General features: G+C 38.5%; 1 protein-coding gene across 2 annotated transcripts in view; it reads left to right on the top strand.

Moving 5' to 3' along the window:
• EPC1 (enhancer of polycomb homolog 1) overlaps window positions 1-14,029 on the top strand; it is a 111,118-nt gene that overhangs the window by 95,642 nt on the left and 1,447 nt on the right. For both annotated transcript variants that reach the window (XM_023511341.1, XM_003786720.3), the window contains exons 11-13: window positions 8,752-8,870; window positions 10,136-10,277; window positions 10,384-10,747. In XM_023511341.1, the coding sequence (XP_023367109.1) occupies window positions 8,752-8,870; window positions 10,136-10,277; window positions 10,384-10,747 (625 nt within the window). The remainder of the gene's footprint in view (window positions 1-8,751; window positions 8,871-10,135; window positions 10,278-10,383; window positions 10,748-14,029) is intronic.

Consider the following 14,029-nt stretch of genomic DNA (forward strand, 5'->3'; position numbering starts at 1 on the left):
CTTTTGACTCCACAAAAGTTAAATACTACTAAGAAACCTTACTTACCCATATCATTAAGTCAGTTAAAACATATTTTATATATCTATTATATACTATAGTTTTACAATAAAGTAAGCTAGAGAAAAGAAAATATTAAGGAAATTAAAGAAAGAGAAAATATGTCTACTGTTCATTAAGGGAAAGGGGATCATCCTAAGGGTCTCGCTGAGTTAGGCCTATAAGGAAGAGGAGGGCTTGTTTTTACCATCTCAGTGTGAAGGGCAGAAGAAAATTCATACATGAATTACTCAAGCTATTCAAACCTGTGTTGTCCAAGGTCATCTGTATTTTTGTGAAATGGGAGTCTTTTGACTCATGAGAAAAATAATCATACTTTGGAAATCAACTAGAAGAAAATCACAATTATTCTCCAGCCTAAGAGGTTATTTACAATGCCATTAATTTTAGTCACTTTATCAAGAAAACCAGTTCTCTGCTTTTTTAGTCTTAAAAATCACAATAATGAACTTTTCAGTGGGAAGGAAAACATATATTCCTGATGTAGAAATGTTTAACAGTATAAATTTATAATAGTTTTCCCTAACAAGCTTTTGAAGCTGTATACGATTTTTTGAGACTTTTCAGAGAAAATAGGCATGTTTCATCAAACCCTATCTCCTTTATCCCTTAAAACAGAAAAGTTGAATTGAATAACTATCCTAAGGATTTTGTAATGAACTGTTTTATGGAGACTGCTTGTAGTATTACCTAAGTAAGCGTATCAGTATCAATTGTAAAACTCACTTGATTTATAGTTACCAAAGAACATTTGAAAGATGAGCATTACCAAAAGTTTAGCTGAAACAAAATTTTAAATGGCCTTGTCATTTTTTTAATCATTTCCTTCCTCCATGTATGTGATACAACTTCTTTTTTTAATCGGTTTATCTATTCTTTTCCTGTTGTGTGGTTTTAATTTCTCTTTTAATTTTGTTATCTCTTCCTATATACTTAAGAGAGTAGATGCTTACCATCTAATAGGGTAACACTATTCTTTCATATCTATGACTATTCCAGAGACCCAAAGCTTTTCCCTTTATGCTCTGTTAAGTGTATCACAGCGCAGTCATATCATAATGTACAAACAATTCAAATGAATTCAACTGTAGGCCCCTATAGGGGGAAAAAAATAGTTCAAATGTTATACAGAATTCTAAGTACAATTCTACTGAAAGGACGTATTCTCTGTAATGAGCCTGGAATGGCAGAAGTGAATCTCTTCTTCCCTTTGCAGTGTCTGTGTCACCACTGTATTCATAGGTTAAGGATCTTGCCTCATTCAGTGTCATTGTAGTTGTAAAGATAATTTTTTTTTACGATAACATGGTCCCCAAATACAAACCAGACTATTTCATCTGGTAGTGAACCAAAGAAACGGATTTAGTTTCTGATGCCAGAGGAAAAACTGGCTGCACTAGGCTTATTGAAAGAGAATCAGAATACTCTGAAAAGGAATTTTCCAAGGCTTAGTTTTGACTATACAGGTCAAGTGTTTTTTATCTGAAACAGTTGGGACTACAAGTGTTTCAAATTCGAATTTTTTTCAGATTTTGGAATATTTACATATGCGTAATGAGATATCATGGGAATAAGACCCATACTTAAACACAAAATGTATTTATGTTTTATATATACCTTATGTGCATCTCTTGAATGTAATTTTATACAATATTTTTAAATAATTTTGTTCATGAAACCAAGTGTTGATTGCATTTTGACAGTTACCCTTCAGCTGAGGCCAGGTGTGGGATTCTTTGCTAGGGCATTGTGTTAATGCTCTAAATTTTCAGGAATTTGGAGCTTCTTAGATTTGGGGTTTTCAGATTAGGGATGCTCCACTGGTACAGCCTTTAGAACTTAACCATTGTGTGAGCTGGGAGTCAGTTGATACACTTCCCTGTTGCTTAAGCCAAATTATGTGGGTTATAATTTAACCTTTTTTTTTATTATTATTATTCAGTCACTGTTATTTATACTTGTGCTATGACATAGTAATTACCTCTGAGCTGCTTTTCCCTTTTCTGAATAATTATCGATAAGGACCTGTTTACTGTCCTTTTTAAATAGGAAGTTCTAAATGATGGTCACAGGAGTCCATTTATTTTAGTAAAGTGCTTGAGCTTTAACACACACTACCTTTTACAGTCTCTGTTTGAACTGCTGAGTATCTTCTTAACTTGCTTTCCACTCTTGGCCATTTCGCATAGTTGTCATCAAATGGGTACCCTGATGAGTTAGGTGTTGTGGGTGCTTGGTCCTCCAGGTACCATGCACTAGAATAACACAGTGTTAAGGATCTTGGAAAGGCTGGGTGTATGTGGGTTCAGAGTTCTAGGACTATGTTCTAGTAATTCCAGACAAATTATTTATGTTTAATCTTTAGTTAACAGGTTATTTGGATGGTTTCCAAATACAGTTTTCTAATAATTTTTCTCAAAAGCATCTTTAAAAATGTAGTGTTTCTTCAGTGATTCATTTTCATGAGTTTGAGTTTGGGGGCTATCAAATATCAGAATTAATGTCTTTTTCATAATGACAAAAGGCTTACATGAAGGTTCTTATATAATTCAGAAAGACTGAAAATAGAAAGTGATTTTGAAGTTAGCAGTTACATGGCTTGGTGCCCATAGCTTAGTGGTTAGGGGCCAGCCACATGCACTGGGGCTGGTGGAGTCAAACCCCCCCACCCGGGACTGCTAAACAACAATGACAACTACAACAAAAAAAATAGCCAGGCTGAGGCAAGAGAATCATTTCAGCCCAAGGGTTTGAGGTTGCTGTGAGCTGTGATGCCACCACCCTCTACCAAGGGCAACATAATGAGACTCTGTCTCAAAAAAAGAAAGAAAAGACTCAGGGCCCATAGCTCAGTGCTTAGGACATGGGCCATATACACCTGAGCTGGCAGGTTCAACCCTGGCCCAGGCCTGCTAAACAATGACAACTACAGCAACAACAAAAATAGCCAGGCCTTGTGTCGGGCGCCTATAGTCCAAGCTACATGGGAGCCTGAGGCAAGAGAATCACTTAACCTAAGAGTTTGAGGTTGCTATGAGCTGTGATGTCACGGCACTCTACCATGGGTGACACAGTGAGACTCTGTCTTAAAAAAATAAATAAAAGAAGTTACAGTTATATATTCAGGATTTGAATTCCTAGTTCCCAATGAAATTTTATCAACATTATAAGTCATTTTTCTAAACTCTCATAATCTCACTAAAGATTTACCTTCTTAAGTGAATAGGAGAGATAGGGCTAAATTATATGTTCTAATTCTTAATATCTACAACTTAGTGCAATTTTGCAATTTAACATAAAATGTTAGTCTTCCTATGGCAAAAGAATTCTAAATTTGGGCACAAATTTAGATTTTATAAATATGTAGGACCTTAATCTTTATTCAAATGTGCTTCAGAATTGAGACTTTTTTTATTATAGAAAATAGTCATATAACATCCGTAGCAAGGGCAACAAAGTGAGACTCTGTCTCAAAAAAAGGACTCAAAAAGTGCAGGAATATTCACACTAAGAGGAATATTTGGCGATAGATACTCTCATGTTCAAATCACTTGAAGCCAGATGAGTTTGGGTCTCATCACACTTTGCCACCAAATGATTTACAACAAATGTGAGTTTTCAAATTAGATTTCTAGATGGCTGATACAGAGTTCTGAGTCCTGTCAACCCAAACTCACTGATTATGGAATCATACTAGCTGAAGACTCATTTTACTTGTCACCCTTTTTCCTGCATTAATGTTCTGCCTATGTACCACTCACATTTATAATTCAGGGATGTCTTTTCTGTTTAGCAGACCCAAACTGGATTCAAAGCCGCCAGCCTCAGCACACAGGGCCGGCACTCCAACCATTGAGCTATGGGCACCCAGCCAGGGATATCTTTTAAAATAGATCTTTGAGGTTATTTTTGTCTTGGTTTTGTTTTTCACAAGGTATACATTTTGATACTCTAGACTTTTACCTTTCTTAGCTTTATTTTTTAAATTGTTTTATTTTTTCCTAAGTTCCTATCACCCTCCCCAGCCCCACTCAGTTGGTCTAGCTGTAGGAATGTGACTTCAGGGCAGCAGTCTGAACTGGAGGCCACTCCAGGTGCTAAGGTACAGCACAGGTTTCCCTGAATAAGAAGTGAACTTGGGCTGGGCGCAGTGGCTCACGCCTGTAATCCTAGCACTCTGGGATGCCAAGGCAGGTAAGAGTTCAAGACAAGCCTGAGCAAGAGTGAGACCCTGTGTCTAAAAATAGCTGGGTGTTGTAGCAGGCACCTATAGTCCCAGCTACTTGGGAGTCTGAGACAAGAGGATCATGTAAGCCCAAGAGTTTGAGGTTGCTGTGAGCTGTGAGCTGTGACGCTACAGCACTCTTCCAAGGGCAACAAAGTGAGACTCTGTCTCAAAAAAAAAAATGAACTCAAAAAGTCTTAAGAGTATTTTATCTAAATTCCTAACCCTAAGAATTGGTTATTTAGAAGCTACCATAACTTCTTTTTTTTTTTTTTGAGACAGAGCCTCAAGCTGTCCCCCTGGGTAGAGTGCTGTGGCTTTACAGCTCACAGCAGCCTCCAACTCCTGGGCTCAAGTGAGTCTCCTGCCTCCGCCTCCCAAGTAGCTGGGACCACAGGCACCCGCCACAACGCCTGGCCATTTTTTGGTTGCAGCCGTCATTGTTGTTTGGCGGGTCCGGGCTGGGGATTCGAACCCGCCACCTTAGGTGTACGTGGCTGGCGCCTTAGCCGGTTGAGCTATAGGCGCTGAACCACCATAACTTCTAAGTAAGATAGTTACCATAGTAGTTACCATTACTAAGTAGTTTGTAACTTACGCCTAACCATTTCTAGTGAGGGCAAATTCAACAACTTTCTAAATCTAGTTATTTGGGGATATTGGTTAGAAAGTTTGTCCAAATATTGAGCCCAGGTGCAGTGCCTCACACCTGTAATCCTAACACTCTGGGAGGCCAAGGCAGGAGAACTGCCTGAGGCCAGGAGTTGGGAGACCAGCTTGAGCAAGAACGAGGCCCAGTCTACCAAACTAGAAAAATTAGCAGGACGTGGTGGCCACACGCCTGTAATCCCAGCTACTCAGAAGGCTGAAGTAGGAGGATCACCATAGGCTCAGGAGTTTGAAGTTGCTCTGAGCTACAACTGCAGTGTAACTGTAGGGCAGCCCGGGTGATACAGGGAGACCTTGTCTCAGAAAAAAAAGGAAAGGGGAGGGAGGGTTTCATCCAAATAATGAATCAAAAGCTGCCTCCTGACATGTAACCCTACAGGTTGTAGTGTTGCTGGTGGACGCATACTCCGTTCACTGTCCAGCCTAACAGTGTTCCTCACATACTAAGTCCTGTCATCCTAACCCCATCCCAGTTGTCAATTCTATACATTCTTAGTTTTTAATCATATCCTACCCATGACTCCTCTCCTCTATACAGAATTGTCAGGTGCTCTATAAGGTTTTGTAAGCACTTGATTCATACTGTTGGCCCCTAAAATGTTTATTTCTCGGCTCGGTGCCTGTAGCTCAACCAGCTAAGGCACCAGACACATACATCAAAGCTAGAGGGTTCAAATCCAGCCCAGACCTGCCAAACAACAACAGTGACAACTACAACAAAAAAATAACTAGGCGTTGTGGCAGGTGCTTGTAGCTACTTGGGCAGCTGAGGCAAGAGAATCGCTTAAGCCCAGGAATTGGAGGTTGCTGTGAGCTGTGATGCGATGGCACTCTACCCAGGGCAACAGCTTGAAGCTGTGTCTCAAAAAAATAAAAAGTTTATTTCTTATAAAGATTAAATCCAAAGGAGTTTTCATCTTATTTCTTTTAAAATTTAAAACCTCATTAATTTTTTTTATTCCTTCCTCTACTACATTCTGTTTGACCTTAGAAGTTTCTTAGTCTCTGGTATGACATATAGGAGGAACTCACCAGGCTCCTTCCTGACTTCACCATTTTTTGATTGTGTGGAACAATTCTGATTCTACATGTAGTCATCAACAATAACCATTTTGCCCGTCTTTGTGTGAATTACTAACTTGACTACCACACCATTAACTGGAGGCAGACGTACAACCTAAGAGCTTTCTGCCTTGGTCTCTCAGTCTGTTCATAGAGACTTAGGGGAGTGAGATATGGTCATTTGTGTCTTACTTCCCTGTAGCATTTGATAACATGTTGGAGTTATGATGGTATCACGACCAGAGGGCTTCTCAGGGTAAAGATCTGAGGGCCTTTTGGATAAATAACTTGCAAAACCCAGTCCGGATTGTATCTCCCCAGATTTACTACCTCACCTTTGCCCAAGCTTTTCTACTTAATGCACGCTGCCTGCTTTTGGACTGGAATTTTATTTCTCAGAAGAAATGTAATTATCTTAGCCTCTCATAGCCAAAAAGGACATTAATGATCACCTAATTTAACCTCTTTCATATTTTAGTGAAATTGAGTAACTTGCCCAGGAGAAGTACTCAGCTAAGTATCATAAAGCTCAGGTCTAAAAAAGTCAAGGTCTCTTGGCCCCTGAACCTGAGGTTTTTGTTACCTTTGCTCCCAGCTTATATGTTGTCCTGTGTGTTTCTTCTGTGTTATTTACCAAAATGTTCAGGAAAAGCTTCATAACTAGGCCCTAATAGAGTATAGTAAAATCCAGGAAATAAGCTAACATAGTGATCTAAAACGTTGAGTAGTTAAAAAGTGACATTTCAAAACCTCAGAGATCCAGGATTAAAATGTTTATTACACAGAGTAAAAATAATTGGAAGCTTACTCAAATTTCTAATTATTGCTAAATTTTTAGTTAAAACACAAGCATCAGCAAACTGTTCTACAAAAGAATACTTTCATTCATGTAAATGAAATAGATAGTAGTTGGTTTCCTATACATGTGATGCCTTGACCTAAAAATGGGTTGGTTTGGTTTTTTTTTTTCTTTAATTTGCTGGGCATTTCCTACTAGGAAAATCAAGGTTTAGACAACATACTCACTTTAGGAAATTAAAATGTAAATTCCAAAGACATATTGACAAAGTATAGTAAGTCAAGTTTAAACAAATGTTTATTGTAGATTTGTTTAAACACACTGGTAAATATTCTTTCAGGGCAGTAGTGATTTTTGTTGATTTTCTTCACATTTGCGGCAACTCAGTTTCGGTTAAACAGAAATGATCATGTTGACAATTAGAATGTATCAATATTTCAAGATCATCCTTTTACTTCTAGACAGCCTCTCTGTAGAATATGTGGGTTACAGACACACTAGGGAAAGGAAGTCATCAGAGGGCAAATAGCAACTAAACAGATTTGTAACAGACCAAAAAAAATCAAGAATAGACTCTTTCCAACGTGAGATTACTTTTTTGCCCTCTTATAGCCCAAGAACTTCGTTTAGCTCAGGTGGAAGAGCCTGTGTAAACACTAATAACTTAATGAGGTTTTCTTCAATCTTATTTTATAATTTTGATTCATGCAAAATATGGTAGCATTTGTCCTACACATTTTCTGGTTGTACCAGAAGCTGTTATCCTAGAGGATAGACAAAGATTCTTCATGAGTTATAAGTGAAAATTATAAAACTTGATCAAGTGATAGTCTAAGTAGATTATCAAATTGCAGTTAAACAATGACAAAGTAGATGACAGTATTTTGAAAACGTTAAACGTTAGATTGAGGAAATTTGCATGAGTTATAGATTCCCTGGTACCCAGGGATGCATGATAACCTTTTTTGTTTTAAAATCTTACTCAGACATCTGACAGGCTTCTTAAAGAAGCTTTTGAAATTAGAGGTATTGTGATTGTATGTGCTTTTTTTTTCTCCTTTTTTTTAATTGGCAAAAAAGGGAAAAAAAAGAAAAAGGTTTCCTTTTTGAAAACTGCACACACTTTTGGGGGAGTAATAAATGAACATTTTTTTGTTTGTTTTTTTTAGAACTGAGCTCTCCATAGACAAACATAAGTAGCATAACACAGTGTCTTTCCTCAGACATCATTCTGTACAGTAAATCAACATAAACAACTCCGTTCTTATTGACTGGATTTTTTCCAGGTGGGTTAATTGGGTGGGGAAAATGAATTAACCTTAACATTGGAGCCTCTTTTCTTCCTGTTAAACTTAAAGGATGGATTTAAAAAAAAAAAAAAAAAGGTAATAAACCAACCATCATACTCTTTCATATAGAGGAAATGTTTATAATGACTAAAATTAGAAAATACGTACAACAGTGAGTATATACACAGAACTGTCGGGGAGCATCTGACTGCATTGGGAAGGTAATATAGATAAAATGGAAACCATATGGTAGTTACCAAATTTCTTCTCAAACTCAGTACAAAGTCGGATTCCAAATCTGTGGATTTAAAAAAAAAAGCTGATATTACCTTTCTACCCTGTCTAGCATAAATGTCACAGCTTTACAAAAATAATGGTACCGAAACTTGGGAAGGGAGCAGTCCTCTTTCCTGTGTTTTAATTCAGGGAAGTTTAATTTTCTTTCTTGTTAAACTCGAGCCACTCGTGTTAAATGTGGTCGCAGAAATGCTGACGTTTTCATTTGGAAGTGATCGTTAGCGGGATCATGAGCCTTTGTCAAATGCTTCAGTTCTCCCCTCTTTTTTAAATGCTAGATTTGTTTGAAGTATTGTAAGTTGTGTACGATACCTCCGCGTTTTTATAATGTGCTTCTTCGTTTTACGTTCAGCATTTACAGCCGAACAATACCAGCAGCATCAGCAGCAACTGGCGCTAATGCAGAAACAGCAGCTTGCACAAACTCAGCAACAGCAGGCAAATAGCAATTCCTCCACCAACACTCCACAGGTGAGGGATTTGTCTGTCTTATGATTATCCCTCATTGTTTCCCACCAGAGTTCATCTCTAATTACCAACTGTTGTCATAGAACCTTGCATCTAACCAGCAGAAAAGTGGCTTTCGCCTGAATATACAGGGTTTAGAAAGAACATTGCAGGTGAGTATGGAAGCTGTCGCCTCTGCTCCCTATTTTCAAAAGTAAAAATAAAAAACCGTAGTTGAATGAGTTGTAGATGCTGTCTTCACGTCTCACCTGTAGTCTGTTAACATACCTCTTTTCGTATATAACCCTCCCGGTTCCTTATCTTGGGCACTTCAATTACTATTAAGATTTTTGTTTTAAATATACTAAAAGAGCCTCTTTTACTGTTGAAAGAGATCACTTTTTAAGTCTAACGCATGATAAATGTTTTCCGTTTAAAACATTTATGGCTTAAAAGGACTGAGATTTGAGTTTCTCAGCATCTTATAGGAAAAGCCGATTTTTAAAAATTTAAGAGAACTCTGAATTTTTAGGTTCGCTTGTGATGTGATGTTTCATTACTTCCATTTCTAAAGGAATAGTTACCTTACTATCCCAAAGGTGCCTTTGGTTTAAGTGTATGTGTATGTATGTGTCTAAGTTAGGTGAAAGTTTACATATTTATTTATTCATTGTATGTGTTTGCAAATCACTGAAATGCTTTACTAGCATATTTCTTGTCCAACATTTTGTGTTGGAGGTCTGCTGCTTCCACATTTTAGAAGGCTTATTTTGGTGATTGACTACCGTATGTTGCATATTGTCACACATGCAGATCAGAATGTGTAACCATTGAGTTAGAAGACAGCTTTTCATTCCTCAAAGTCACGACTATCAAAAGAGATGAAAAATCTCAGCGGCCATAGCTCAGTGGTTAGGGCGCCGGCCACACACACTGAGGAAGGCGGGTTCGAACCTGGCCAGGGCCTGCTAAACAACAATGACAACTGCAATAACAAAAAGCCAGGTGTTGTGGCAGGCACCTGTAGTCCCAGCTACTTAGGAGGCTGAGGCAAGAGAATCACTTAAGCCCAAGAATTTGAGGTTGCTGTGAGCTATGACACTATGGCACTCTACCAAGGGTGACATAGTGAGATTCTGTCTCAAAAAAAAATTTTTAAAAGATGAAAATATTTCAGTGCTTTGCGGTTTTCATTTGTATTGAAGCTGATTTTGGTATGCCTGTGTAGCTTTAGTATCAATTTGAAACTAAGTGGCGCTGATTGGATTTCCTCTGTATTTTTCTTTTAGGGTTTTGTTTCTAAGACTTTGGATTCTGCTAGTGCTCAATTCGCTGCTTCTGCTTTGGTGACATCAGAACAACTGATGGGATTCAAGATGAAGGAGGATGTGGTGCTTGGAATTGGGGTGAATGGCGTCCTTCCAGCCTCAGGTAGAGAGAGACATTTAAACTGTTTCGATGATGTTTATAATGTCTATCTGTAAGACAAACAGCAAAGTTGCGCATTATTTAGACCTTTCTTTCTTTTTCTCTCCAGGAGTATACAAGGGCTTACACCTCAGTAGTACTACACCAACAGCACTTGTACATACAAGTCCATCAACAGCAGGTTCAACTTTGTTACAGCCTTCAAATATTACACAGACTTCAAGTTCCCACAGTGCACTGAGTCATCAAGTAACTGCTGCCAATTCCGCAACAACTCAGGTTCTGATTGGGAACAACATTCGATTAACTGTACCTTCATCAGTTGCCACTGTAAACTCTATTGCCCCAATAAATGCACGACATATACCTAGGACTTTAAGTGCTGTTCCATCATCTGCCTTAAAGCTGGCTGCCACAGCAAACTGTCAGGTTTCCAAGGTTCCATCTTCATCCTCTGTAGATTCCGTTCCAAGGTGAGTAGGTAATTTTAAGCCTAAACTGTCTGAAAAATATGAGATCTAACTTAAATCCTCTGGTATTATTTCCTGTTTCATTACATTAAACATCATACATTTAAAAAGTATAGGTAAGCACTGATTACTTTTTCAGGAACAAAACAAATGAATGTTAGAATTCAGTATTAGTTGAGAATTTGAACTAAATGGTCTAGTGCAGTGATTCTCAACCTTCCTAATGCCGTGATGTATTTTCATTGTTACTAAGGGGTCTTGACCCACAGGTTAAGATCTGCTGGTCTAGTGAATATTGCCTGTAGGATTTGGGCCATCCCTTTCTTTCTATAACAGTGGCTCATAGCCCTTATTTTTCTTCTGCCCTTGGATGGAAGGAGTTCTCTTTAGATTCTTCCTTTTTTCCTTTTTTTTTTTTTTAATCAGAATCTAGGGTTGTATTTTACATTATAAAAAGTAACTTTTTTTTTTTTTTTGAGACAGTCTCACTTTGTTGTCCTCCCTAGAGTTCTGTGGCATCCCAGCTCACAGCAACCTCAAATTCTTGGACTTAAGTGATTCTCTTGCCTCAGCCGCCCAAGTAGCTGGGACTACAGCACCCACCACAACGGCTGGCCATTTTTTGGTTGCAGTTGTCACTGTTGTTTGGCAGGCCTGGGCCAGATTTGAACCTGCCAGCTCTGGTGTATGTGGCTGGTGCCCTTAGCTGCTGAGCTACAGGCACCAAGCCATGAACAGTAACTTTAAAAGATCAAATAAAGTATATGTGTCTAAGAGTTAAACACTAATGGACCGCCAGAATAGGTAATGGTGCAATTATGTGTAACCTGACTCTCTCCCTGAACAATAGATTTTTTTTTCCAGGTTAATGTGAGGGTACAAACAACCAGGTCACAATATTTAAATTTGTTAGATAGAGTCCCTCTTGTAGTTAGTTGTGTCCTGCACCCCAAAGATGTGCCGTATTCCCCTACATTGTGCCCATTAAGTGGGGACACTATGTAGTGGGAACACCTCCTCCCCTCTCCCCCCAACTTAAATTGAAATGAGTTTTTCTGCTATGTGGATGTGAATTAGATCGTCTGCTGGCTTCATATATTGAATCTATTAGATATTTGCTTTTCCATTCTTGTGATACTTTACTAAGAATGTGTTTCAGCTCCATCCAGGTTAAGAAAAAATGATATAAAAATCACCATCATTTTTGTAGCTTTTTTTGGTGTACACACACCACCATTTTTGTTTTCTTCATGATTTTTTTCCTATAGTGTCTCATGTAAACAGAATTGATTGGACAACCCCCATTCTGCTCCCCCAATCACTAGTGTATACTAAGCTATTCTTAATAGTGTAAAGACGGAAAGAATTCACACCAGGTCAACTTTTATAATCAAACCACTATTTTCTGTGCTAAGTTGCCTTCTTGGGTTTTAGTAGATGGTTGTCAATTTTGCTCAGGCTCTATTATGTTTTAAATATTCATAGTAATTAAAATCCTGCTGCTCACAAGGTACTGTGGGGAAAACAAAAGTGTTTTCAGGTTAGAAGACAAGCATTAAAAGTGTGAAAAATTAATGTTAACTATAAATAATAGGTGAAATTGTTTTGGAGGTATCAGAGAACATCATGTGCTTGTCACATTAATTGGCTAGTTGATGGTTGTAATTTCAGTGTAAGGAGGCGTCTTTTTGTTTGCATTAAGGGGATTCTGGGAATATTCTAACAGTAAGATCGGATTCAATCCAGCATAGTATTTCCTTAGACAAAGAGGAGAAAGAAAAAGCATTTCGGGCAGGTGGAATGTGCTAAGTGAAAGAACAATAGAAGGGTTTAGAGGTTAACGGGTAAACTGGTTTTTCAGTAAGTTTAGAAAGGTTAGTAATTGGGACGGGAATGGCAGGAGATGGCCAGATGGAGGACCTTCAATGCCAGACTGATAGACTTCCTCTGCCAGGAGTAGCCCAGAGAAAGGGCTGAGTTTGCAGCAGCAGATTGTAGCCGCTGGTTTCCAAAGTAGCATTTCTATCTACTTCTGAACTTAAGTCATGGTCACTGTCTGAGTATGGAGACCAATCCATTCTTGTTAGTATTCTGGGTCTAGTCATAGCTAATCTTTCAGCTGTAGTTCTGGCATATGTAATATGATTTTACTGCTGTAGAATTATGTAACTGTGGGCAGCACCCATAGCTCAGTGGATAGGGCTCCGGCCACATACACTGCGGCTGGCAGGTTCAATCCCAGCCCTGGCCAGCTAAAACAGAGACAACTGCAATAACAACAACAACAAAAATAGCCAGGCGTTGTGGGACCCTTGTAGTCCCAGCTACTTGGGAGGCTGAAGCAGGAGAATCGCTTGAGCCCAAGAGTTGGAGGTTGCTATGAGCTGTGGTACCATGGCACTCTACCCAGGCGACAGCTTGAGTCTCCAAAAAAAAAAAAGTATTATTATATAACTGGCAGCATTTGCAACATCTTTGTCACTTGTTTTTTTTTTAAATGAAGAAACTGAGATCTCAAGTTAACATACTTCTCTAAGGACACTCAGCAATCATGATGGAGTAACTAAAACTTTAGTGTTTAATTACTAGCTTTGTGGCTAAGCTGCTCAACTCCGTATATTTAGAACCCTGACTTAAAGTCCTGACGTGAACATCAGTCATAGTTGTTCCTTTTTAAAAATTCTTTTAAAAGGTTTAATGGGAGAGGAAATTGAAAACTATAGTTATTAAAACGTGGGGATTCTTTTTTTTTTTTTTTTTTTTTTTGAGACAGAGCCTCAAGCTGTCCCCCTGGGTAGAGTGCTGTGGCATCACAGCTCATAGCAACCTCCAACTCCTGGGCTTAAGCGAGTCTCCTGCCTCTGCCTCCCAAGTTGCTGGGACCACAGGCGCCTGCCACAACGCCTGGCTATTTTTTCAGTTGCAGCCATCGTTGTTTGGTGGGCCCAGGCTGGATTCGAACCTACCACCTTAGGTATATGTGGCTGGCGCCTTAGCCACTTGAGCCACAGGCATCGAGCCAAAACGTGGAGATTCTTTACATGTTTTTAACATGTAGGTTGCTTTGATGCTATAGTTGGTAAGATAGTTGACCAGAGAAATTACAGTCAACAGTAGCCTGATTTCTGAGTATATATTCCTGATACATAAAAGTGCATATGAAGATTTATATTTCTCTACTTAATTATCTTATCCTCAAAGACTCACATTTCTTTCTGTTATTAAAAATTGTGAGTTTGTATTAGGAAGTCTTTGCTAAATTTTTATGTTGGAGATAAGTAATGG

Source organism: Otolemur garnettii, unplaced genomic scaffold, assembly GCF_000181295.1.
Source record: "Otolemur garnettii isolate 467f Iridium unplaced genomic scaffold, OtoGar3 scaffold00019, whole genome shotgun sequence".
Lineage (NCBI taxonomy): Eukaryota > Metazoa > Chordata > Mammalia > Primates > Galagidae > Otolemur > Otolemur garnettii.